We start from the raw sequence: 24,554 nt of genomic DNA on the forward strand, positions 1-24,554 counted from the left end.
TGGTGATGGTGAAGAAGAAAAAAGGGCGATGATGTGCTTTTTCTTATGTGATCTCATCCATACCGAACTTGACCGAACTTGTCTATCTATTCTCTTGCTTACTCTGCTTTACTCTGAACAATGATTCCGGAAACAAGGCCATTCCCGAGTCTCTCAACCTCTCCGAGAATGCCCGATTCGTTCAGCACGACGTGACCTTTATCCTTCGTTTTCCCTTGATCCTCTAGTCGCAATGGTTTACAGGAGAAACCACCCATAACTCGGAAAGGCCTGCTCTGCGTAAGCGTAGGGTCCCAGATTCCACCCAAGGCAGTTCCACCCAAAGGGTCATAGAATAATTTGAAGGTATTCGCATAGACACGCTGGAAGCTGTGAATGAGTAATTCAGGTTTTGAGATTCGCTCACTTTGAGATCGTCATAAAGCAGACTTGCCGGGTCAAACCCGGGTCGCAAGACCGGTGATGATTCAGTCGAGGGGAGGTTGGCATACGGCTTGGATGCGATGCCAATTTTTTGGGTATGACGCGTCGCAACCAGCGGGTCGAGATGAATAACAAAGTCATAATCATCAGTGGGGTGGGTAAACAAAGACTAGATAATTTGCAAGTCAGTAGTTGAACGGAGAGAAGTGTGCACAGACCTCTATATTGAGGTCATCGGGTTCAATACCACGCAAGCGGTCCCACGTTGCAGCGGCCAGTGCTTGTATACGGAGGGCCAGCGTAATATCAGGACCGGCCCGTGTCCAGACAGTCCCCTCCTGATCAGCCTCAGTAGTTATTCGCCACACACCCGCTCCGCCATTAAGTAACCCGGGTAGCGAGCCAGCGTCGACCATGTCCTCGCCATATATAGGTACGAATAGTCCATCCTCCCATTTCCAATGCTTGAGAAACCGGATAACACATGCAAACCCACGTTCCTTAGTGCCTGGAACATCCATATTCTCACTGTTGGTTTGGTTGACAAACATATGAGCGCAGAGCAACTCGACAGCTTCTGGCGTTATGTGTCCATCCAGGACCCAGTGAGCAGTCAGCCACCGTTTCACTAATCGCACAGTTCCCGAATAAGCAGGGATGTGGTGGTGAAGAGCTGAAACGGCTCGATGGTGTCTTGGGGCGTGAATGAACCGTTCAAGATAAGAGCCCTTGACAGCAGCTGCGGTATACTGCTCCTTGGTCCTCTTGTGGTCTGTTCGTCGTTTGACATGGGAATGCGTACTGTTGCCAGCAACAAGTCGGTCGAGTAATGTCGACTCTCGGTCATGCCATATGGACAGAGAAAATGCCCAGCCATCCGCCGTAACGATTTCAAGGCATGCATTGTCCTGAATGTCAGATATAGAATCTTTGATGACCACTGTCGCTTTGAGATTAGCCGCAGAGGACAGCAAGCCATCGGCAATGCGTTCGAAGAAAGCCAGTTTGATTTTCTGAATCGCTTGTAGTTCATCTGGCCATTTCGCAGATTTTTCAAACTGGACGACCACCTGCATCGAAGGGAAAAATCGACCATTGGAAGGCAGAGATAACGCTAGAGCATGTGTGAGCGGCACTGGCGCAAACACACTCGTATATCGCAAGTATTCCGATGTTGGACTGACGGTTGCAATGCTCAAAGGAAGAGCAGTGTTGAGTGCCTTCATGTTTCTCACTAACTCGTCAAAAGCCCCGATAGCACCTTTAAAACCTGAAGTGACACCTGCGGCCGAGTAGAGTCGCGAAATTTTTTCGGGAAGCTTGAGCAACGGGCTGTATCCACTGTGCCAGGTCTGAATATCCTCTGAAGCAAAATGACGGCCAAGCAGGTGTCGAACGATCATGACAGGAATATATGGACGCTCGTCAGCTGAGGAGACATCCCAAACGACGCTTTCGACGATTCTACCGTCCTTGAATCGACGAAGTTCGGCCTTGTCACCCCAGAATTCATGGAATTGTTGAGCGATTGTCGGATCAGATTCTTCTGCAGAAGGCCCGTGGTCAACCAAACGGAAGGCATGCTGGGTATCGATAATGAGGCCAAGGTATATTATGGTAGGATCGGTAGGCAACGCTTGAGATAGTGGGCGGGTTGAAGACGGTTTCTGAAGAACAGCCAACACTTTGACCCGATTGTTAAGTCCTTGACGAAGTACCCCAGTGATGGAGGAGACCAAGGCATTGTGTCTTGATGCGAAGTCTAAGATAGACTGCTCAGAACCAGACTGAATTTTCATTGCAGAAATATCAACGCTTTGTGATTGGTGAGATATTAGACAGCAAAGTATAATTGCTCTTACCGCAGGATGATATCGAACCTGGCCATAGCATCCCCGTGATCTTTGAGAAAGACTTCCGGAAAGGTGTCGGTGTTCGTGTCACTCAACAGCTCCAAGGTTCGACGGGCGTCGTGTTGAAGCTAGCAAAAGTTAATAAAGACCCGCAAAACAAGTTATAACTGCACGAGCTGGAGGGATCCTATGGGTACGTTGCAAAGCACATTGAGCATCGAGGAAGAATCGACTAGCACAGCTTCATGGTGGGCTTCGTATTCAGATGGAGAAAACTATAAGTGACTTAAATGAGCGAAAGACACCAAGGAAAAAAGGTACCTGGTGACCAATGGATGACTTGCAGTATACCGCATCCTGTTCAAAATCGTGTTTCGCTAGCCTGCCATCAGCAGGATCATAATCGTTAAGTAAAGTGAGCTTACATAGAAAGTCCAAGGCCCCTCTGAATAACTGATACGAGCTCAGCCCCCGACCCAAAGGTTTTCGGTTCAACCCTGATTCCTCCCCAAAGACCAGTAATCCTAGGAGAACAGCCCACCATGAGCCTGAACTGTCGAAGCCCCGTACACACAGAAGACCGCCTTCCCCAAAGCCACGTTGATTAGCCCAAACGCGTAACATCGACAGTGCATCGACAAACGAGGGGGTGCTTTCTTTGAGAGAGTATGCAGAGATGAGTTGCGTCTTGGGGACCAAGGATGTTAAGAGTGAGGAATTGTAACGGGGCGTTGGGATGTTTTCACTATCGCCTGCAAGACGAAGATTGGAGTGTGATGGTGACAGACGATGGAGAGGAATAGGGCTTTGTGGAGACAGAGTTGGGATGATGCAAATTTGGGCATTTAGTTTGCTAAAGTCATTAGACGTCCCATCTAGGATGTTAGAGTAAGTCCATAGATTCTCTTGATTAATCGTCACCTTTTCGAGGGTTTATAACCAACTTGGTGAGTCGTGGATCGCCAAAGGCTGATGCAAATGCGACGTCAACATTCAGGTACTTTGATTTCTGAATTTCCGAGGCCATGTGGGCAAGATAGAATGCGCGTTTGTGGAAGAAGCGTCCATTCAGGTAATCTTTTTCTTGGAAAAGTGTCTTGGGTGATAGGAATAAGCGGAAGTACTGTCAAGTTGAGAGACTCACGGAGGGCATCTCAACGGCCAAATCCACACCAAACTTCGTCCCATCTTTGCCTTTCACGCAAATTTTATTGGGCCAGCTACCCACGACAACGATATCAGCAGGTTTTTCGAAGCCAACCTTCCAGTTCGTGTCCCTGGTAGGCTCAGGCATCGCATAGGGTACAGCTATGCCTTTTTTGAGAAGGGTTTTCGCTGCATCGAGTGGATGTTGGGGCGCGACTGCAGGCAGGGAGGACAGAAGGGTGTGTATTTCGGATAAACAGTGGTTCAAGGGAGACAGCCTTGATTCTTTTGGTCGGACATTAGGTAGCAGCGCATCAATCTAGGTGCATAAGACACTTGAGTTGGACCATGTCGTGTGCGCAGTTTACCTGAAGCTTGAAAGTGTTGGATTTGAAAAGATCCTTAGCGCCATTCATCATCCTAAGTTCCTCGCCTGTGGGGGGGAGTTTAGGCTTCGTCGTTGGTAGAATTTCATCGGCGGGTAATTCTGCTGCAATACCTGCCCATTCCGAGTTCGCTGTTTCCGGAAGAGATTCGGTCTCGGCGCTGGGCGCGCGTTTCTGGAGCAATTAGAACGGGATTTCTATGTCTCAGACCAAGGTACCTTGACCGAATTGTCTTCACTCTCGCGTTTGCGTTTGGACATGAAAATCTACCCGTAACATGTCACACTCATAATCAGGATGACGTTTTGACTAAATACACAGTCCAACTTGCTCTCATAGCGATTCTGACCAGCGACCCACACCCCACGCGTTAAAAGCCACTCCTCTGAGGTTCCAGACGCCCACTCTGTTTTGCACATTTCCAGCCCGATCCCTAGCCCGAGAGTAAACAGTCCCCGATGAAGACACGTTTGGGAGGGTGACCTCCCATAGTGTCCAACTCCATCTACCTAGGGAAACGATTAAAATTTAGGAAGGATTGGGAAAAAATTGGTTGTCACCTTGTTGATATGTGATATCTGCTGGGCTCCAAGTGAAACCATCGTCCACGCTGACTTCGACTGTCGCAACATTTCCATCGACTATCGGTCCTGGTAGCGCATATCCTTTGATATCGAGTGTGAAAGTCCCAGGGTCAGCCGTTGGTATAGCCACAACTGAGGCCACAACCGAGTTAAGCGGCAGCGCAGTCATGGAAGGATACTTCGACCACAACTCGCTTGCTGCAGCTTTCGACTCAACCTAGATTTTGTTAATCAAAACGGCCCGCATGATAAACACTAACAGTAGGTGGAAGAATTTTGTAGTCGCGTTGCTGATAGTAATTGGGAGATTCGGCAGACGAAAGAATGATAGTGTCGACCCATTTAACCCATCGTGCCCCAAGGTAGCCTGGAACGACTACGCGAAGGGGACCGCCATGGTCGGGAGTGAGTGGTTCTCCGTTCATCTAAGTCATCGGCGTCCAAGATCCAGCTATTCCAAACACAACTTCACACACCTCGTAGGCAAGCAGAACATCGTCTTCAAGTGTTGTCGCTTTGTCTATTCCGATTGAGGCACCATAGAAGCTGCATATGGTCAGCAGTTGGTTTCAGTAAAATTATTATTGACGCGTGCCTATCATCTTCACAAAGGGTTGCGTAGGACGAAAAACAGACCTGGGTGTAGTCGCGGACGCCCGTGCGCTTCAGTAGCTGACAAAGTCTCGTGCCGCCCCATTTACAGTTGGCAACTACACCGTCTGCCCAAGCAACACCGTTCACAGGTTTTATGGCCCCCATTTCCATGCGACGATTTCCAGCGCACTACATGATAGATGGAGCGTTAAGAGAAGGGTGATCAACGGTCATACCTGAAGAGCGGCTGTAACCTCAGCCTTTGGAAAGGTTTTGAGATCAGCAAGAGAGATGCGAAGGACGTCCATTTCACCATGCTTGATAGTGACGAAGTACGAGTGCTCAGGGTATTCACAAACGGGACCGTGGTTACGGCAGTAAACAAGCTCGTCGGGAGTGAGTTCGAACTCAACCTAGCCAGGCGAATGAACGAGGTTGCAATGCTTCGTTGTATGGCGGCTCACCAGGGCTGAGGCGAGTGGTTCGGCATTGAAAGGCTGAGTGCCTTGGACCACAAGTTGGTCAGAATGAGCGGGCTCAAGGTCGTAGTTCATGTGGGTCATGGTGGCAGGAAGAGGAAACGGACGGAACGGAACTTATTCAAATATTGGGAACGAGGTGAGAATGAGGCGGATTTGACCAACTAAGCTGGTGTCAAACTTGGGTCTATGGGGTCTGGATTTATTGACTGAGTAGTTATCTACAACGCGTCTACTCATCGAGGACGGCGGGGAATGTGCCATTCTCGCGTTGGTCATCCCATTTGGAGATCTTCAAGGAGGTCTGTTCACAGTCCATAGACACTTTAAGAGAACACTTACCCATTCATCTGCATATAACGGTCAGCAGAAGAAGAAGAAGAGATGACAAGCCAGTGTACGCACTAGGACAGAGGGAGTTGTAGGTCATTTTGAACTGCTTGCAGGGCTTGAAGTCCTCTCCCTTGGCGTTGACGCATCTGAAGTAGTCGCAGTAGTTCTGCCAGCTGGAGTCTGTGAGCAAAATCCGGAAGATACAAAGGTGTGAAGCTACCAGTTTCTGGTTTGGTTCTGGTTTGGAAACCGGGCGTCGAACGGCGCCGTTCTCAGAACGTATTTCCTAGCAGCGATGAGTTATTATTGCCCAATGAGCATCGAGAATAACGAACTTGGAGAGATCAACTTCCTCGGCGTCAGACATGGCTGGAGGCAAGAGTTTGTTTGAGACAAAAACGATGTGACAAGTCTAGACGCAACTTCGTTCTAGCCATGGACGCCCTCCTCTCTGAGATTGCTACTAAACGAAAGGCTATCAATGAAGGTCCTCAACGGCCAACCAAATACATGCGTAGGGGAGATATTGAAAAGCTCAAGCAAGAGGAAGCACGGGCCGCATCCGCTCAAATAAATCCCGACTCAGAGCCTACAGTTTCAAAAACACTCAAAGTAAGCACCTCTTCAAACGTCAACTCCGGATTCTCATTTGCCATGGAGAACAGGTCCCTTCTAGAGAGGCCACCAATTCGCCACTGGACACAGAAGAACCCAAGTCGGAGACTTTCAATATTTCCAACGAGGAAACTATCCGCCGCCTCCGCTCAAAATGCCAGCCCATCCGTTTATTTGGCGAATCAGATAAAGAACGTCGCCTGCGACTCCGTGCTCTTGAGTTGATCGAAGAGAGGGATCACGACAGGCATGGCGGCCAGAACGACTTCAAGAAAGCCCTCGAAGACGTTGAAAATGTTGAGCGAGAAATGCGTGCCAAGAACACTAAAGGGAAAAAACGCGATACTATCGAGCAACCAGTCGTTATAATCGACTTGGCTCTCGTCAAAACAGACCCTGACAAGTTGTATCCTCTCATTTACTTCGCATTAAAGCGAACGCTGCGGGAATGGGGAGAAGCCATGGAAGAGCGTCCAGGTCTATATCTGTGCTTCCTCTGTTTGCATTTCGCTCATTCTCCTCAGAGAGTGTTAAAGCCACAACCCAGGGCAGACTTGCAGCTGCAACTCAAGTCCAATCAGCCGAGTATCTCAAGCCATTATTCAAACAGCTAAAAGCCCGTGTTCGTACTCGTTATTACTATGAACTTCTACGTTGTCCAACCACTGATCAGGCGCTTCCTGCTGACGTTTTGGGGAGAATGGCAGAAATTGTCCATCACATGCAAAAACGACAATATCAACGCGCCAACGACGCATATCTTCGTCTCTCTATTGGCAACGCTCCATGGCCCATAGGTGTTACCATGGTTGGGTGCGACCGATTTTAACTGAGCTCGACAATCAGCTTACGCCGGACAGTATCCACGAGCGTTCGGCACGAGAAAAGATATCGACTGACCAAGTTGCTCATGTTCTCAACGACGAAGTTAGTCGAAAATATATTCAAAGCTTGAAACGGTTGGCTTGCACCATTCGTCAAACTTTTGTGCTGATCCGATTCTAGTCTTTTGACTTTCTCTCAAACCAAGTATCCTCCAGATGACATCTCTCAGCTGATGGGTTGAAACTGCTCTGTAATTTAATAATTGTAACCAGTAAAGAACATCGCTATCGACGAGTCTTCTTACCCCCTTTCTGGGGTGTTTCATCTGCCAGAGCATGTCCGCTCTCTCTAATGTGCGTAAAAAGGGCGCTTTTGCTCGGAAATACTGTTTTGCAGACATGACATTGGATCTGCGTAGGGTTTTATTCGGGCTCGCCGAGGAAACATCAACTAGCATACCTGTTTGGAAGCGGCCGCAGCATCTTCGTCCTTTTTCGCTTGTCGAGCTCTTCTGAGCTCGCGCTTCGTTGGTACAGCCGGACCCTGGTGAGCTTCCGGTTGACTTTGGGTTAGATTTTGAGCCATTTTCTCCGTTTTAGTCAAAGGGACCACAGTATCAGGCGCATCTGACTTGGTTTTTTTCTTCTTCTTTCCTTGTTGCTTTACATTGGCGGGTTCGACTTCCACTTCCGGAGAATAATCTTGAAATGTGGACTCTGAGTCGTTTGGTGGCTGCACTATAGCTTCTTCGGGAGGGCCCGTTAGAACTGCTCCCGTCTCAGTGCTGCCCAGCCCAAATTCTTCGTCATCTTCCAACATCTCCCGCTTCAGTCTCTCCACCTCTTTGAGATGCTTTTTGCTCCGCTCGTGACTGTCCCAGGCAGCCTCACTCCAGAACGATTTGCGACACACGACACACTCCCATTCTTCAGGATCCTCGCCTTCGGCCGCTGCCCATTCGATATCATCGTATTGTCGCTGGTTGTCTATTTTCTGCCAGTCTTGCTCAACATATTCGTTTAGTGGAGCGACCGGTTTCTTGGATTGCGTTGACGTGAGCGGCGGTTGCGTGACTTGGTCTGCATACACTTTGTATCGCGGATCGCGTTTGCGCAGAAATCTAGCCAGAGACTTGATTAAAAATTAATGATAATAAGCTCCATATTGAGTTGTAATTGGGGTGAAAATACGAACCCTTATGGTGTCATTATATTCTCTTCGACCATCGTCCCGCGCCTTCTTGTTGTCTTTTTCCATCAACCTTCGAATCCTACGATCGGGGGCTTCAGAAATATTATATTTGTCCAGCCAGGCGAATTCCTTGACAGTCGCAAAATTCATCCAAGCAGCGTAAAATGCTCGTGCATTGCCATCATCCGACGCTTTGGTGTCTGGCGCCCACTTCCACATGGAGTCTCCAAAGGAAGGGTACTGAATGTCTTCTATCAAGGCTTCCTCTGCTTGCAACCGTGAAAACAGGTTGCGATAGATGGTGAAGAAATCCTATGCGATGATGAATATGCGTTGGGAAAGGAAACGATGCGAGAGCTACTCTTTCGTCGTCACCGAAACCAGACCAGATGGAAGGATCAAAATAGCGGGAAAGTTGGCGAACATTGATACCAGGGCTATGAGCGCGAGATGGCGCTGTGCCCTTCTGAATGTCTTGGAACACAGTTTCATCATCAGGTTCAGGCGCGAGCGAGCCTTTGTGTGAGTCGTACCATGCCCGTTCCTACTTGACGCAGTTGAAAATCCGTCCCTGTAAAGTCCAATAGACATACTTGGGGATCGCTCAATACTTCGTACGCTTGTTGTAAAGCGGCAAAGCGCTTTGTGGCGCCTTCAACATCGGACTACATAAAGCTTGAGACAATGAACCAGCGCTTTGAAGGCAGTGTACTTGATTCTTGTCTGGATGGTGGATTAACGCAAGTCTTCGAAAAGCCCGCTGGACAGAAATTAGTGTCAGATAACTCGAAAAGACTGGTAAGGTTTGCCTTTATTTCGTCTTGATCTGCAGTCTCCTCGACTTCAAGCAAAGTATAGTAGTCCAACTCAGTGGTGCTGTTCTCCTGGCTCGAACTTGAACTTTGGCCCATCAATGCAAGTTGCAAGAAATTGATTTGTCACAGTTTTGCTGTCATCATGATCATGTCCGAACCCACCACAAAAGGTTGGTACCACCACAATATTCCGCAACCCAGCATGTTTGAAGTGCCTTTCCAGAGAGGAAGGAAGCCATAATGAGCTCTGTTCGACAGGAGCTGGCTCTTTCGAATGTTCAGCAACTCATAAACGCAAGTTCTTGTAAACTCTTTCTACCACTTCAACCTTAGGCATAACCAGGGCGCTAACGAGCGATGCTTTAAAACTTGTATAACTAAGCCAGCAATATCGCTGTCTTCCGCTGACCAGGTGCGCTGACACAGACTTTTGTTCTGTTCTATACCTTGACTTTGTTAGACATGTTTATCCCAGTGCTTTGATCGGTATCTTGAAGCTTGTCCGTCCTAACATGGTCTCGAGCGTATCTTGATTGACTTGAGCAGTTACTATTGTCAGACACGCATATCTGGCTAGGATAGCTCAAGAACGACAGGATGCGCAAGCTCGTGTCTTTTAACAACCCATACAGCCAATTACTACGCACTACCAACTGTTAATACAACTGTTCCCCATAGTACATCATTAGTCCAGACGAAAAAAGGCGAAATTGTCCAGAAATTAAGTAAGCAAAAACGAGTTTGTAACTGTCCGGGGAGCAGAAATCCATCCGAAAACGATCAAGACAAACAAAAACCCATATTAGTTTGGAAGAGATGACTAACATCTGAGTCAGACCAAACATCCGTGTTTAGAAGCGGATTGAACATAAAGGGCGAAGACTTGTCATAAAATTGACGAGGAACAGCTTGGGCCGAGAATGGCCGAGGAGCACTGTTATGAGACACAATCCTGGCTCCGTAATCTGTGAGGCTCGGCTCTTCGATGGGACTGATTGGTGGAGGAAGAGGAAGAAAGGTAGTGTGGGTGTAAGTCATGGCTGGAGCAGTGTGAGGTTGTTGTCGGAATTGTGACAGTCCGGTGACAACGAGTTGAGAAGGTTCTGGTGCTAAGGAGCGTCTGCGAACAACGGCGGGCTTGTCCTCTTTAGGCCGTTGAATAATGCTCAGAGGAGGAGCCGGAATTTCCATCGGAGATGGGGGTTCGGATTGAAAGATTGGTGAGTCACTTGGAGAGCTTGATTGGAGACTTTGAACCAGAAAGTTTAGGGAGGCGGCATTCCCGATGAGGTCGTGGCGAAGGATCTGGGACGCCTGATGGCCTTCAGTCCAATCAGTTGAGCGCTTCCAGCGACGAGGAAAGCTTTCATCGGAGGCGCTTTCAAGATAAAATACGGGAGGCCGGGATAGAACGAAAGACGCTAGACCAGTTGGGCCATCTAGACTGGCATACTCCGCGTGAATAATGTTGTCGAAAGGGACCTCCATCTTGAAACCGAATCCGCCATTGTGAATGAACCAAACCAGACAGCGTTTGTTGTCGCAAGTATAAGCGACCAAATCACGCTGGTTTGTGTCTGTAGTGATTCTCCGCCAACAACCAATTGTAAGGTTGGTGCATGGTATGAATGTCACAGCTGTGGATTAGAATCATCAGCCTGGCTGACCCGGGGAGACTTGGATACGTACGCTCATCCTCATGAATAAGATTGTTCAGCTCGTTTTCAAAGCTCAACGAGAGTTGAGGGAGAGGATTGACATCAGCACCTAGGTCCTTGGGTTTCTTGATCTTACTATTCTGAAGTTTGGCTTTAGCGCGTCTGGGCCAAAAAAGTTAGTGTGTAACGATTGAGTAAAATGGATCTGCAGACGGACCTGTTTTGAAACCATATTTGGGTTTGACGCTCTTGCATACCGAGAAGCTCACTTATTTCGCGGCGACGAGTCGCAGTGGGACTTCGCTCTGCTGCAAAAAAGCGCTCGAGATGGACCAGTTGGTCTGGGGTTACGCGACACCGCTTGGGCTTTTCCGGCTCACTCCTTGCCGTCGGCTCATCCTCTTCTGTTGTCTGGGAATTCGCGGAGGAGGGGCGATTGGTTAAGGGCGACAAGTAAGTCGAAGCCGTACTGGGCGAGGGAGTGGTCGAAATCGCAGCAGGTGGAGCTGAGGGGTCTATCTGGAGCTTTGCACGGGTTTGCATGGTTCTGAAATTGTCAGCCTGGGCAACTCGGCCAACGTAAATAGCACACCAGAAGAGCAAGGACTCAAGAGGAGGAGAAATCAAGCCAGAACGAAGACAAACGCGGCTCGGCCGACGGGTTAAGAAGGAAAGGGCGCGGCCTAGTGAAAAGTAAAAAGACAAGAGAGACTTTCAGATACCACATGAGAACTAACGAAGCGAGAGTTGACGTTTATGATTGGACCCAGTGATCGTCATGGTGGGCAAGGGAACTGGGGAAAATCGTGCCCAGAGATGACCATTATTTGTCTCCTGTTCAGCTCTGCCCTGCACACTGCAGGTCGAGTAACGTGCCTACTCAGACGCATTTTTTTTTTCGTTTTGACAGATAGACTGGTCCTTGCAATGACAGCTTTTTAGGTAAAATCACTATGGACGACAGTGCTCTCCTCCTCAAGATGTATTAAACCTTGGAAAGACGCCATGCATTACCAATAGCCATCCGGCCCATGCACTTCGGGTTGTCAAGGTCTTGCGATCGTTGTTGCTCTGGCTTCTTTCCAGATTTTGATGACAAATTTGACAGGAACTTTGAGGTGCTGACGTTGTGCATCTGACCCCAAGAACAGCTCAATGATCGCATTCCCGGTCCATATACTTACAGACAAGACATACAATCACCTTTTTTGCGTGAAAATGTGTTAATACCTTGGCCGCTTCGGTTCTCTATCGTCATACCCACCAGGACCTTCTCGCTTGAGGTCCCCGCGATAGCCGCCACCATATGAGCCAGCGGAAGGCCCATAGCCACCACCTGGAGGAGGTCCATAACCGTTAGGTGCATTATCAAACCCTTGGCCACCAAACCCAATACCCGCTCCGCGATTATTACCTCTAAAAAACTGTCAGGCCTGGGAGGAAGGTACGATTGGATGATGTACCTGAAACCGTCATCTCGGCCGCGAAAGCTTCCCCCACCTCTGAAGCCCCCATCATTGCCTCTGAATCCGTTGTCGTTGCCTCTGAAGCCACCACGATCTCTGTCGCCATACCCTCCTGGTCTGTCACCGTGGCTCCCACGGTCACGATCACTGAATCGGTCACCATAACCTCTGTCAACAGGCGGTCCACCGGAAAACCCGCCACCACGACCCCCCCGAAAGCCACCACCTCCACCTCCACCACGACCAAATCCTGGCCTGTCCCCGAAACCACGATTGCCCCCCATCCCACCCCGTGATGGTGGTCCTCGATTGACAGCCGGCTCAGGCCGTTTGGGGCGACCGCCCAATCCGCCACCCAATCGACGAGGTTTCCAGCCTCGAACAGTGCGACCCCGTTCTACGTCGACAAGTATGCGTTTCCCCATGATGTGCAGGCCGTCCGACTCCTTATAAGCAGCTAAACGGGAAATCAAGTCCAACCGGTCAGCATGCAACCGAGGGAAAAACGAAAAAAGGAAAACAATGAACCTTTCATGTCCCGCTCTCGTTCATAGACGATGAATGCATAACCTCTACTGCGCTGTTTCTTGTCGCGAACAATTCTTACCCGCTCGATCGTACCGTATCCTTCGAATTCGCGTCGAAGGTCCTGGTCTGTTGCATTCTTGTGCTGTCAAGTAGAATAAAAATCAGTATGCGCCTAGAGAAAACGAGCGGACCAGACGAGATATGAAAAGAGTCTTGTACGGATCCCCAACAGCTTCCAGGTCATCGGAAGGTTTATCTGGACAGCATAAGCAAAGCTAAGATTGAAAACACAAGAGAGGTCATACATCCATCCTTGGCGATTTTGAACTCCTCAGACTTTTGTTTTTTGCGTTCTTCTCGTCGAATTTGGCGTTTCACCTCCTCAGCGTAGGTATAAGCGGGCTCTTCGCCTTCTTCCATTGCTTCATTTCCTGCAGCGTTGATCATGTCTTCAGTTTGAGCTTCTTTGAGTTGGGCTAGGATGTTTGCAACACCCGTAACTGCTTTTGACCGAATGCGGTCGACATCTTTTCCAACTGGACGAACATAAGGAAGAGGTGGTCGAGGTGCGAAGAGTTTGAGGAGATTTGGGGGGAGAAGATGAGTCCCTGGCATTTTTCAACCGTAGTTTTGGCTCCCGTATCTTCTGGAGTCGACTCTCCAGACTGGGAGGTGTGAGGGAAGAGTGTTACGATTAGTCACAGCACATCACACCGCGAATCATCCATGCTTGACGACCCAGCGGACACTGCTGCCCCAGTAGCAGCAATATCGTCTGCCGAGGGAAATGGCTCGTCACCACCAACAATCCGGACTGCAGTCGCCTCTGAGTCCTCAAAGAAACCTTCCCTTAACGTCAGCGATGCCTTGAGCTATCTGGATGCGGTCAAGACCCAATTTCACGAACAGGTCAGAGCTTGCATTTCTCGCGACTCAGGCTCACCAAGGAAGAACAGCCCGACACATACAATCAGTTTCTAGGTATGTGGGTCAACTAGCTAGTGCTGCAGTTCATAGACATGGCGCAGATATCATGAAAAGCTTCAAGAGTCAGGCCATCGACACACCTGGCGTGATTAAACGAGTCTCGGCTCTATTCAACGAACATCCCATCCTCATTCAAGGCTTCAACACGTTCCTACCTTCTGGCTACCGCATAGAATGTGGCAAGGACAGTCAGGACTCGACATATATCACTGTTACAACTCCGACGGGCACTACAACCGCCAAGAACGGACTCCTTGGTATCGAATGGCCAACGCAAGAAGGCCCCACCGTGGTGCCGCCCCCTCCCCCAACTCCACCTCCCAAAGCCACTCCTGTTGAAGAAACCCGAGAAGGTCGAACGATCGATCCCGCCATCCAATATGTCCAGAAAATCAAGCAACGTTGCGACCCAGAGACATACAAACAGTTTCTAGACATTCTTTCCAACTTTCATCATTCTCGAGAGCCAACCGATGAGGTGCGTTGTGCTTTTGTGATTCCGACCGACTCTGTCTTTTTTGCTGACCCAGGACAACACAGACCGAGGTCTCCCGCAAGATCGCTCGCTTGTTCAAAGACGAACCTGACCTCCGAGAAGATTTTGAAACATTTCTGCCTGATCGAGGGCGCCAGCTCATAGAAGAAGGCATGGCATTACCCCGTCCCGAACGAGCCGGACTCAGGAAGCAGGAGCCTCCCCCTACGAACCCGGCTATCGTGCCCCAAAAGAGAAAACGCAAAAATCCAGAAAGAGACGTCGATGCAAAACCTGTGTCGTCCAAGGTGTGCTGTCTCTTTTTTGCATGAGAGGATGGTTACTTAACTCTGACGGAAGGTTAAAAAATCGAAACCTACCCCAGAGCCACCTTCGTTCAAAGGCCAATCCCCACCTCCCCCACGTCGACAATCTGGCATTCGTGCGCACGATCAGACTCCTACCCTCGCTGCAGCGCCAGAAGATTCCCAGGCTCAGGCATTTTTTGACCGCGTAAAACGGACGCTGGAGGACAGTCGCGATACCTATAACGAATTCCTGAAACTTATCAATCTCTTTACCCAAAACTTCATTGACACTGCTCGACTTGTTCGAGAAAGTCGGACATTTATTGGCGACGGAGAACTTTTGAGTATGCTCAAGGATATTCTGGGTTGGGACGACCGCAAAGAACAAGAATACCTCAACGAAGAACGTGCAAATGGCCAAACTTGGATTCGGCCAACTCTCGTACCCAACAACGTCGTCAGTCGTGCCAAGCGGCCTGCCGCAGAAAATCGAATCGGGAGTTATCGCAAGATTCCTGCTGCGGTATGTGTCAAAAATTCCCTCATCTATGTTGAACCTATTCCAATACAGGAGGCAAACGTGGTTTGTTCTGGTCGTGACGAGATGTGTCAGTCTGTTTTGAATGACGAATGGGTCTCGCATCCAACCTGGAGTAGCGAAGATGCGGGTTTTATCACACCACGAATGAATATCTACGAGGAGGCTCTCCACCGCAGTGAAGAAGAACGGCACGAGTACGACTTCCACATCGAAGCCATTGTTCGCACTATCTCGATGCTCGAACCTCTGCACAACAAACTGGCAACTCTTACCCATGATGAGGATCGTCAGAACTACAAACTCAAGCCCAATCTCAACGGGCAAATGAAGAGCATTCATCATCGGGTCATCAAAAAGATTTATGGTCGTGAAGCTGGTTTAGCCGTTATCCAGTCGTTGCAGGATAACCCGGTGAATGCTATCCCAGTTGTGCTGCAAAGACTAAAAGGGAAAGAGGAGGAATGGAAGCGAGCGCAGAGAGAATGGAACAAAATCTGGCGAGAAGTTGACGCCCGCAACTATAGCAAGAGTTTGGACCACCAGGGAATCACTTTCAAGATGGCGGACAAAAAGGCGATCACGACAAAAGCATTCTTAACCCAAATTGAAAGCGCTCGCGAGCAGCAGATTGGCAAGCGTGCTGCTCTAATCGATCCGCTCTTTGCTCGCACTCGCCCTCGACATCAACTCGAGTTCCTTCTCGATGATGTTCACATCCTTCAAGACGCCCTCAAACTCATCTTCTCATATCTGGATCGCATGCCTGCCAACTTTTCTGAGCGACGCCGAGTGGAGACCTTTTTACGTTCCTTCGTTCCTTCCTTCTTCATGATTGACCCTGTTGCGTTCAATGCTGCTTTCGTGGTAGTCACTGAAACAGCTGACAGTGAGATCAGTGACGAGGGTGTATACGACTCCGAGATGTCTAGTGTGGTTAGCGCTAGTTCTGGAGCTGCCAAAAGCCGGAAGCAACCCGATTTGAGGAAAAAATTGTTGAAGAGCGAACAGGCCAAGTCCACCCGAAAAACTCGTTATAACGCATCTCCTTCTGTCTCCCGTCCTGTTTCTCCTCTCCCAATGGATGAAGACACCCCTGACCAAACAACCTTCTTCACCAATACGGGATTTTACTCCTTACTTCGTCTACTCGAGGTCAGTTCGATCTCCGCTTCCTCAGGTTCTACTGACCGCTCATCAGATATTATGCTCACGACTTTCAATCTTCAAGAAGCTATCATCCACTGGTGGCCCAAAACAACTCCCAACTGATCCAGGAGCATTCCCACATCCTGACACAATCAACCTTGGAGAGCCGATTGCGCAACCTGAGCATTTCTATGACATACTGCTCCAGTCCTGCGAGCAACTGTTCGAAAACAACGTCGAGCCACACATTTTTGAAGATCAGATGCGGTATATGTTTGGTGTCAAGGTATGCTTTTCTCATCGCTTGCCGCTCATTCCCGTAATTCACCTGCTCAGCACGCGTATAAAATCTTCACCATCGATAAACTCCTGGCCGCACTGGTGAAACAGGTTCAAACGTTGTTGACTGACCCAAGGACCCAAGAGCTTCTTGAACTACTGAAGCGAGACCGCCTTTCGGCGTCACCAGACCTTAGCAGCAGTCGCAAAGCGGCTGAAGAGATATTGGGACCAGAAGAGAATTTTTTCCGTATAGACTGGGTCTGTTTGCTGTGCGTGTCTGCAGGATCGGTAATTTAACTATCACATAGCTCCCTCAATCCAAACACATCACCTTCCAACTCATCGGCAAAGACGATCCGAACTTAGAGGACTCGGAAGTGGTAACAGGGCGTTGGCAATCGTATATCGAGTCGTTCGTTTCTGTAAGCGTTGGCTGCTCTAACCCAACTCACCATTGACTTCATTTTAGCCACATCTCTCGGAAGGGGTTTTGGCCAGTCGTGTCCGACAGCCTTTCTTGCGGCGGTTTGTTCCACCCAACTATCCCTTATTTAACTGATCCATGGGTCAGAAACCTGCCAGCTGCTGCTCGAAGGCCACCGCCGAATGCTATGACCGCTGATGGCCTCGAAATCAAAGTCTGCGTTCAAACCTACAAGTTATTCTATGTTGCACAGACGGAAGACTATCTGTTCAAACCTCGTTCAAGAGAGGAAGTAGAGGCCATGTCTGCCCAAGTGAAACGGAAGGACGAATCCCGGGAAAAATGGCTGAAAGAGGGGACTGTGTTTGTTTAGATGATCTCGCTTATGTAATAATTTCCTCAAACCCCGCACTGCATTATTGTCTGTAGCTATATAGTGTACTCCCTACATAAGTTGGTGTCCTCGGCTCTAAGCCTTGTTTTTGAACATTTTTTCGATTGCAGCAGTCGAGTATGACTTGGGACGTTCCAACGCTATCAAACGCGATCAGCTGACATACAACAGAGTGGTGTAACACGTACGAGCACCAAGGGCACGATCCCAAATAAGTTGCGCCGCAACACCGAAAGCACGTGAAACACCGAAAAGTACAGTGTAGAATTGCATTTGAGTGAGGCCGTAGTGGGTCAATAAGACACCAGAGTGAGCATCGACGTTAGGCCATGGGTTCTTGGCCTTACCCGCCTACGGATGAATTTAGTAAGGTTCGGTCGACCGACTGTGGAAGGACACTGACTTCGAGGAGAATGTCAGGGACGATGTTATAGATTTGACCGACAAGCTTAAACAGAGGATCGTTGGGGAGGTGCTTGAGAGCAAATTCACGTTGAGCAGTGTATCTTGGGTCCGTCTTGCGGAGGACAGCATGACCATAACCAGGGACCACCTGGCCACCCTTGAGGGTAGACCACACATACTCCTTAACAGCCTCGTCACTCGCGTTCTCGCCAATTTTAGCCTGCATTTTGTTCAGCCAAATGAGAACCTCCTGGTTTGCGAGACCGTGGAGCGGCCCGGCAAGACCGTTGAGGGAGGCAGCAAATGCCAGGAAAGGATCAGAGAGAGCTGAGCCAACAAGCTTGCCGGTATGGGCAGACACATTGCCACCCTCGTGGTCACTATGGATCGTAATGTAGAGGCGCAACAGTTCGACAAAGGCATCGTTCTCGCCGAAGCCAAGAAGAGTGGCCAAGTTGTGAGAGTAGTCCTTGCTGGCGTCAATAGCAGGCAGTTTGCCCTGCCCGAAGACGTTTCGGTAAATACGACCGGCAATGTTCGGCAGCTTGGCAATTCTGAGTTTTCACAAGTCAATATTAAGAATAGCACAGCGAAGGAAAACCTACAGGTCCATTGAGTCCTCAAAAGTAGGTCCCCAGTACTCCTTCTTGGAGACACCATCTTGGTACGCTTTGGCGAAAGCCGAGTTATGGTTGAGCTACATGGGTCAACATTCACTTGGTAGCCGCGCAAAATAAGTTGCATACCGCCGTGACGGCCAAACTGAATTGGCTCATCGGGTGCAGGGTAGGTGGGCATCGATCAAGAATTTCTTCGACAAATTCAGGGATTGCAGCACGCGCGGCCCAGTCTTTTGAGAGTTGAGTAACCTGCTCTTGAGTGGGAATTTCTCCAGTGACGAGAAGCCAGAAAAGTCCTTCTGGAAGCGGTTCTTGGCCACCGGGGGCTTTCGGAAGAAGTTGCTGGCATTCGGGTATAGTCTTCCCCCGGAAACGGATACCCTCCTCTGCAACATGTATGATGAGGGTCGGGAGAAGTCGGAGATGGTTGTTAACTCACCCGCGTCCAGAACTGAGCCATCCCAGATCAACGCAGGTAGACCTCTCATACCACTACGAGATTAGTTAGTAAGGAAAATACCCGTGAATCGCTCCGACTCGCCCGTAGAGCTGGTCAACCAATACGGGGCCAAAGGTTTTTTTACCGTGCTCAGCACGGACACGTTTAACCTGAAGCGCGTTAGATACATTAGTCGCTTAGGCACAAGCTCACATTCTCAAGTTCCGCAGGAATAAGTTCTGCCAGACGCTCCTTCAACGAAGTATTTTTCGGAGCGGTGGTGGAGAAACGCGCCCGGGCAATAGCAGACGAGACCGGTCGAGTGCGGTTCTAGAAGACGTGTCTAGCCACGAGAGAATTATACGCGTATAACTTACAGCTCTGAGAAGGGTGGCCATGACGGGAGGTGGAAGGAGGAAAGAAATTTTGAGTGTGTGACGTATTGATGCCGATCATAGGTTTTTATCGTTTCGCCATGAACAAGCGAAAACGGGAAGATACAGACCGACTCCTTCCCCAAAAAAAGCACTATCGGCAACGAGCCCATGCAAATCCATTCTCTGACCATACTCTCGAATATCCATCATCGCCAGAGGCGGTTGACTGGGCTTTACACTTTCCGGCAGCTGCAGGCCCACCCGACTTCGCTGATATTGGTTGTGGTTTTGGTGGATTGCTGATTGCGCTAGCACCTCTCTTTCCAGAGACCAGAATGCTCGGTGTGCTCTTTTCTGTGTGGCCATGGCTCCGAATTAATTGATCAGGAATGGAAATACGCGTCCAAGTCTCTCAATATGTCGAAGACCGCATCGCGGCGCTTAGAGTTACCCCAGACGCCCCTTCGCACTATCAGAATGTCTCGATTGTCCGCGCTAATGCGATGAAGTTTCTTCCGAATTTCTTTGGCAAACATTCTCTTTCGGCCATCTTTTTCCTTTTTCCCGACCCACACTTCAAACAGCGCAAACACAAGGCTCGGATCATTTCTCCAACACTCCTGGCTGAATATGCCTACGTTTTGAAACCAGGCGGCATCATTTACACCATTACGGACGTGGAAGACTTGCACCATTGGATGAAGTCCCATCTCGAGGCTTTTCCATTGTTCAACGCTATTTCCGAGGAACAATTGCGTGAAGATGGAAAGGGGCCTATTCTTGACGCGGTATATAACAGCACGGAGGAGGGCAAGAAAGTAGAAAGAAACAGTGGCCAAAAATGGCTTGCTTGCTTCAAACGTGTACAAATCGAGCGGGAAGCATGAATCAACTTTCCATTGCGTCGTCCTCTCCCGCTACTCTTGTCCCAGAATCCATTGACGCAACCAGCCTCGTGGTGCGATTTCGCAGGGCTCCTTTGAATACGCGGTGGAGGATATTCCCTGCTTCACCTGCAAGTCGGAGAATCTCTTCAAACCGTTCGACATGTAATCGAGTTTCCATCGTCACCAACGTAGCCTTACTTGTTTTTGGGAGGATAGCGACTGTGACGTGAGGCATATCGTTTTCTTCCAGTAGAGTCAAGTCCAACATAGGCGAGGTTAGTTGGACTCCTCCAGTCACCGCACAAACGAAGTCGAGCATGGGGATCCCCGCATTTGACAGAGCAAGAGTAGCCCCGTTAATGCATGCTTGTAGAAGTCCTCCGTCTTGTTCTAGCACTTGAACAAAAATGTCGATTTGCGAACGAGGATAAAGACTTGTCTGAATGACAGGCTCGAAAGTTGATTTTATGGTTGCTGCAAGTTCCAGTATTCGTCTGATAGCGGTTAAAGCTAGATAAACCTCCATATGAGGCACCTAACTTGTCTCCTCGATTTCGTTTCCTTCGTTCTCCGGTGCTGAAAGCAGCTATCGTAACTTCCACATTGATGTTGGCGCGGTCATGGATTGTTTGGGAGCGCAGTTTAGCTTCGCGTGGACCGAACACAGACACCATGACCTTGGTGAGACCATGAGTGATGGTAGCAGCTCCATCTGCAGCTCCTTGCTGAGTCAGGTCAATAGTTATCTCTCGTAGCTCGTATTGCCGTCTGCCGTCAGATCGAAATCCTCCGTCATTGAGAACCTCTATTCGGGGAGCCTGGTATCCCGTTCAGTCTTGCCAGAATAGTTTGCATAGTGAGAGGCCCACCATAGTAAATTTTGATGCCCAACTTGGAAGCGAGTTATCAAACGCGTCTCATTTGTGACCATGTCGCGCCTCAAGACAGTGTACTTGGTTTCTCCCTACCGTCAACAATGGCAGCATTACCTCTCCCCAGGTCCATTCTGGACACAGACTTGTACAAGGCTCGCTACCTTTCCATGTTATCATTCCACTCATGATAAAGAACAACAGTTGACAATGCAACAAGCTGTCCTCCACCACTTCCCCGACAAGCAAGCGACATATAAATTCACTTTGCGTGACAAATCTGCGCTCTTTACTCGCCAGGCATTCCGGCTTTTTCAAGAAACGGTCAACAGTCGGTCTATTCACAGCACTCGTTGAACCCTCTCAGTTCCTTATAGACTTTGGTCGGCTCGCATTAACTGATGAAGAGCATTCCTGGCTGGCCACGAGTTGTCCTTACCTGACAGCCGAGTACCTCATATCTTTGCGCAACTTTCGCTTCAGACCACAAGAGCAAGTCGTCCTCACATTTGTTCCTGCCACAGCGGCGTACGATTCCGCTGGTCACATAGAAATCGACATCTCCGGCTTATGGGCGGATACAATCTTCTGGGAGGTCCCTCTTATGGCATGCCTGAGCGAAATATACTTCACGCACGTTGTCACCGACTGGAGCTATGAGGGCCAGAAAGGTGGGAACGCCGAACTATTCTTGAAGTCCTCTGATTGCTGTTATCAGAGCTTGCTTATGATAAGGCGACGGCCCTCTTGCGAGCTGACTGTGTTTTTAGCGAGTTTGGCACTCGCAGACGGCGTTCCTTCGCAACTCAGGACATCGTTCTCAAATCTCTCATCAAAGCAACGGAAGACGTAAAGAGTAACGGTAAACTTGCTGGCACGAGTAATGTGGGCTGCATTATTAATTTCTAACTCATCTCATCCAAATCAAAGGTCTATCTTGCTTACAAGTACAATCTGGTACCAGTCGGTACCATCGCTCAGTGTGTCTCACTATCAGCATATAAGCCCTGCTCATTCTGACATATTTCTAAGCGAGTGGTTTATGGGGGGCAAGTTTCCGTTGACTTGATCAGTGTACTCAACTTCAACTTGCAAGTAGGTCGCAGCACTCAAAGGCTACCTCGATGCCAACTCGGTCGCCATGGATCTGTGGGAAACCGTGTACCCAAACGCGCTCCTCATCGCTTTGACAGATACCTTCTCGAGCGACGCATTCTTCAAGGTAATGCCACCGATCGTCGCGAAGCAATTGAGCTGATATTCAACGAGAGTTACTCCAGCAACACGGAACGTGCGATCCGATGGCAAGGTCTGCGGCAGGATTCGGGTGACCCTTTTGCATTCGGAATCAAGGCGAAGGATGCTTTCGAATCACTCAACATCGATCCTCGCTCGAAAACGGTGATATATTCGGATGGTTTATCTGTGGACAAATCACTTCGCTTGAAAGAGCAAGCCAATGAACTGGGACTGAATGGTTCGCTACCTTTTTGCTCAATCAAGGGTCTAATGAGTTGTGTTCCTAGTCTCATTTGGGATCGGCACATTCTTGACCAACGACTTCAAGTCTGCCAGTGGTGGACCGTCCAAAGCGTTAAACATGGTCATCAAGCTCTCGACCATTGACGGTAAACCGTGCGTCAAAATCAGTGACGATTTGACCAAGGCGGGTTCGTCATGACTGTTGTGATTCAAGCTGATGTGACTAGAACACTGGCGATCCAGAGACTGTTTTGAAAGTGAAGCAACTGTATAACCTTGTCTAACTTTACGGCCGCACAAATAATGTTTTAATTGAGCTGTGTAACGAAGTATATGTACTTTAGGTCGCGCTTCCAAATATTTGATAGCGTCTGCAAATGCTTGGTCCGATCTCATCGTACTGCGCTTTGGTATGGCACGAAGTATAAAACTCAGGCTGGAAGAAGCGTCAACACCTGTCAAAAAATTGGGAAGGCTCAATTACCAAGGAAGCGAGTAGCGACCCCCCAAACCAGACAGCATATCTGAGAGTGGTCAACAGACGCAACCAAAAGAAATCAACTTACCTTTGGCGTTTGTGCGATATGACATCAACCTCGACACCAGAAGACTAATTGATTCCTTAGATATGGCCTTAGAAAATAGCTGCACAGCACACCTTCTGTAGGTTTCCACTAGCCAACACGCTTGCATCCAGTCGACGATCAACGAGCTGCTTAAGATCGCGTTTAAGACGGTTCCCGAAGTGCTGGAACATCGTGGAGCCACCGGAAAGTACAATATTCTGGGCGCAGGCATCGAACTAGTAAAGGTCGTTGGAAGATACGATCATACCTTATATAAGCCACGACGGACATCTATGGGTGATTGCTGGATGACCTCGTCCACAATTTCGGGAAGAGGCGTTAGGAAGTCGGAGGAGAAAATCTCGGGGTTGAAAAAGATTTCGGGAGCAAGGAATCGCTCGTAGCCAACTTCGACACTATATTTCTATTGCAGCAGTCAAACGAAGCATTGGATGAGCAAAGAGAGAGACGTACTCTTCCTGTTACACTGTGCTCGTTTTCGTACCTCTCAAAGTATTTGTAAGGCTCTGCATCGTATTTCCTGAATTCCTTGACGATGTCCTGGCAAACATAGCTGTAATTCTCTTTCACTTTGCTCGCGACACGAAGTTGGTCTTCAGGAGGAACGGTAGCCATTTCTCCGCGCTCGCGCATGAGATTCAAAACGAACTGGGAGATGTCGCGCCCAGCGATGGGGATATGTTTGATTGCACTCCCAATAACGTAGCCTTCGGCGCAGGGAATAACGTGCGTCACACCGTCTCCAGAGTCAATTACAGTGCCGGTAAGCGTACGATCAGTGACCCGGTTGGAAGACCACGATGCAGCAAGAGCAAGCACAGCTTGGACAGCGATATAGAGACCTTTGATGTTGAACGACTCAAAGAAGATTTCTGCCGTCTGCTCTCGATTTTCCGGTGGGTTGAGAGGGGGCTCGGTCTGGAAGCTGTGAATGAGATGACATAATGGCTGAGAGAGCACACACCAGGAGAAAGTAATGGTCCTCTGGCTCAGCGCGAAGATACTTGAAGATGGTCTGCTCCCAGTAACGCTCCATGTGGTCCCAATTGTCGATCATTCCATGGCGAATCGGATAATGAACGCCGTACCCGGGCGTCTTCGCGTTGGCCAGGGCTTCATCACCGATGAAGAAGTCGAGATCTTCAACCCCACGTTTGGACGCAAGGTGTCCAGGCTTGGAAGGAATGGCGGGCGCATTCGTTGACTGGGAAGCGGAACCCCTAGTAGCTATGGCTGTTGGAAACACGCTGCAATGAGTAAGATTAATGAAGAATCTGAGTAGTAGCCTCTCTTACAACGAAGGATCTGAGTTTCCAGCAAATCTGTGAACGCGATCGGTGAACGGTCATCCTGAGGACGGGAGTTATTGCATACCCGACTTTGGAGTAGCCTGTCCCGTTGTCGCAGATAATCGGCGCGAGGACAGACATGG

General features: G+C 49.2%; 12 protein-coding genes across 12 annotated transcripts; 5 read left to right on the top strand and 7 right to left on the bottom strand.

The window, feature by feature from the left end:
* Positions 1–98: 98 nt before the first annotated feature.
* Positions 99–5,549, bottom strand: MIND_00231000 (Mannose-6-phosphate isomerase; the record flags this gene model as incomplete). The annotated part of the gene is made up of 18 exons (XM_037359195.1): positions 99–362; positions 407–592; positions 642–2,238; positions 2,286–2,404; positions 2,450–2,551; positions 2,598–2,653; positions 2,702–3,151; positions 3,198–3,372; positions 3,421–3,741; positions 3,791–3,982; positions 4,027–4,074; positions 4,214–4,317; positions 4,369–4,609; positions 4,653–4,817; positions 4,869–4,938; positions 4,988–5,175; positions 5,223–5,399; positions 5,451–5,549. The coding sequence occupies 18 exons, from the start codon at positions 5,547–5,549 to the stop codon at positions 99–101; spliced, it is 4,554 nt and encodes a 1,517-aa protein (XP_037224290.1).
* Positions 5,550–5,697: 148 nt separating this feature from the next.
* MIND_00231100 (Cytochrome c oxidase subunit) lies at positions 5,698–6,165 on the bottom strand (the record flags this gene model as incomplete). Its single annotated transcript, XM_037359196.1, has 5 exons — positions 5,698–5,757; positions 5,802–5,815; positions 5,871–5,971; positions 6,019–6,084; positions 6,134–6,165. 5 exons carry the CDS (start codon positions 6,163–6,165, stop codon positions 5,698–5,700), a joined length of 273 nt encoding a protein of 90 aa, XP_037224291.1.
* A 68-nt stretch (positions 6,166–6,233) lies between these two features.
* On the top strand, positions 6,234–7,479 carry MIND_00231200 (SFM domain-containing protein; the record flags this gene model as incomplete). Its single annotated transcript, XM_037359197.1, has 6 exons — positions 6,234–6,410; positions 6,464–6,890; positions 6,938–7,035; positions 7,087–7,226; positions 7,274–7,372; positions 7,419–7,479. The coding sequence occupies 6 exons, from the start codon at positions 6,234–6,236 to the stop codon at positions 7,477–7,479; spliced, it is 1,002 nt and encodes a 333-aa protein (XP_037224292.1).
* Positions 7,480–7,522: 43 nt separating this feature from the next.
* On the bottom strand, positions 7,523–9,340 carry MIND_00231300 (uncharacterized protein; the record flags this gene model as incomplete). The annotated part of the gene is made up of 7 exons (XM_037359198.1): positions 7,523–7,648; positions 7,698–8,369; positions 8,433–8,741; positions 8,791–8,973; positions 9,023–9,094; positions 9,142–9,189; positions 9,239–9,340. The coding sequence occupies 7 exons, from the start codon at positions 9,338–9,340 to the stop codon at positions 7,523–7,525; spliced, it is 1,512 nt and encodes a 503-aa protein (XP_037224293.1).
* Positions 9,341–9,386: 46 nt separating this feature from the next.
* MIND_00231400 (zf-Tim10-DDP domain-containing protein) lies at positions 9,387–9,864 on the top strand (the record flags this gene model as incomplete). The annotated part of the gene is made up of 5 exons (XM_037359199.1): positions 9,387–9,414; positions 9,468–9,538; positions 9,588–9,656; positions 9,705–9,744; positions 9,791–9,864. 5 exons carry the CDS (start codon positions 9,387–9,389, stop codon positions 9,862–9,864), a joined length of 282 nt encoding a protein of 93 aa, XP_037224294.1.
* A 2,261-nt stretch (positions 9,865–12,125) lies between these two features.
* Positions 12,126–13,511, bottom strand: MIND_00231600 (U1 snRNP 70K protein; the record flags this gene model as incomplete). Its single annotated transcript, XM_037359200.1, has 5 exons — positions 12,126–12,318; positions 12,366–12,825; positions 12,897–13,038; positions 13,088–13,152; positions 13,202–13,511. 5 exons carry the CDS (start codon positions 13,509–13,511, stop codon positions 12,126–12,128), a joined length of 1,170 nt encoding a protein of 389 aa, XP_037224295.1.
* A 102-nt stretch (positions 13,512–13,613) lies between these two features.
* MIND_00231700 (HDAC-interact domain-containing protein) lies at positions 13,614–17,432 on the top strand (the record flags this gene model as incomplete). Its single annotated transcript, XM_037359201.1, has 10 exons — positions 13,614–13,805; positions 13,853–13,877; positions 13,925–14,361; positions 14,424–14,666; positions 14,719–16,359; positions 16,406–16,639; positions 16,690–16,893; positions 16,944–17,057; positions 17,105–17,160; positions 17,207–17,432. The coding sequence occupies exons 1-10, from the start codon at positions 13,623–13,625 to the stop codon at positions 17,430–17,432; spliced, it is 3,363 nt and encodes a 1,120-aa protein (XP_037224296.1). The 5' UTR covers positions 13,614–13,622.
* Positions 17,433–17,528: 96 nt separating this feature from the next.
* MIND_00231800 (Citrate synthase) lies at positions 17,529–19,315 on the bottom strand (the record flags this gene model as incomplete). The annotated part of the gene is made up of 9 exons (XM_037359202.1): positions 17,529–17,593; positions 17,642–17,804; positions 17,857–18,412; positions 18,464–18,555; positions 18,605–18,864; positions 18,918–18,970; positions 18,999–19,087; positions 19,131–19,247; positions 19,295–19,315. The coding sequence occupies 9 exons, from the start codon at positions 19,313–19,315 to the stop codon at positions 17,529–17,531; spliced, it is 1,416 nt and encodes a 471-aa protein (XP_037224297.1).
* On the top strand, positions 19,314–20,181 carry MIND_00231900 (tRNA (guanine-N(7)-)-methyltransferase; the record flags this gene model as incomplete). The annotated part of the gene is made up of 3 exons (XM_037359203.1): positions 19,314–19,323; positions 19,376–19,636; positions 19,682–20,181. 3 exons carry the CDS (start codon positions 19,314–19,316, stop codon positions 20,179–20,181), a joined length of 771 nt encoding a protein of 256 aa, XP_037224298.1.
* Position 20,182: 1 nt separating this feature from the next.
* On the bottom strand, positions 20,183–21,053 carry MIND_00232000 (RNase-PH domain-containing protein; the record flags this gene model as incomplete). Its single annotated transcript, XM_037359204.1, has 3 exons — positions 20,183–20,675; positions 20,722–20,999; positions 21,051–21,053. The coding sequence occupies 3 exons, from the start codon at positions 21,051–21,053 to the stop codon at positions 20,183–20,185; spliced, it is 774 nt and encodes a 257-aa protein (XP_037224299.1).
* A 27-nt stretch (positions 21,054–21,080) lies between these two features.
* MIND_00232100 (Nicotinate phosphoribosyltransferase) lies at positions 21,081–22,734 on the top strand (the record flags this gene model as incomplete). Its single annotated transcript, XM_037359205.1, has 6 exons — positions 21,081–21,384; positions 21,431–21,724; positions 21,772–21,938; positions 21,984–22,037; positions 22,086–22,530; positions 22,580–22,734. The coding sequence occupies exons 1-6, from the start codon at positions 21,111–21,113 to the stop codon at positions 22,732–22,734; spliced, it is 1,389 nt and encodes a 462-aa protein (XP_037224300.1). The 5' UTR covers positions 21,081–21,110.
* Positions 22,735–22,875: 141 nt separating this feature from the next.
* MIND_00232200 (Arp2/3 complex subunit) lies at positions 22,876–24,552 on the bottom strand (the record flags this gene model as incomplete). Its single annotated transcript, XM_037359206.1, has 9 exons — positions 22,876–22,971; positions 23,020–23,059; positions 23,102–23,145; positions 23,194–23,319; positions 23,370–23,525; positions 23,576–24,040; positions 24,087–24,369; positions 24,418–24,444; positions 24,497–24,552. 9 exons carry the CDS (start codon positions 24,550–24,552, stop codon positions 22,876–22,878), a joined length of 1,293 nt encoding a protein of 430 aa, XP_037224301.1.
* Between the last annotated feature and the right edge of the window lie 2 nt (positions 24,553–24,554).

The sequence above is a fragment of the Mycena indigotica genome (genome assembly GCF_014461135.1).
Source record: "Mycena indigotica strain 171206Taipei chromosome Unknown Mind.scaff0002, whole genome shotgun sequence".
Taxonomy (NCBI): domain Eukaryota; kingdom Fungi; phylum Basidiomycota; class Agaricomycetes; order Agaricales; family Mycenaceae; genus Mycena; species Mycena indigotica.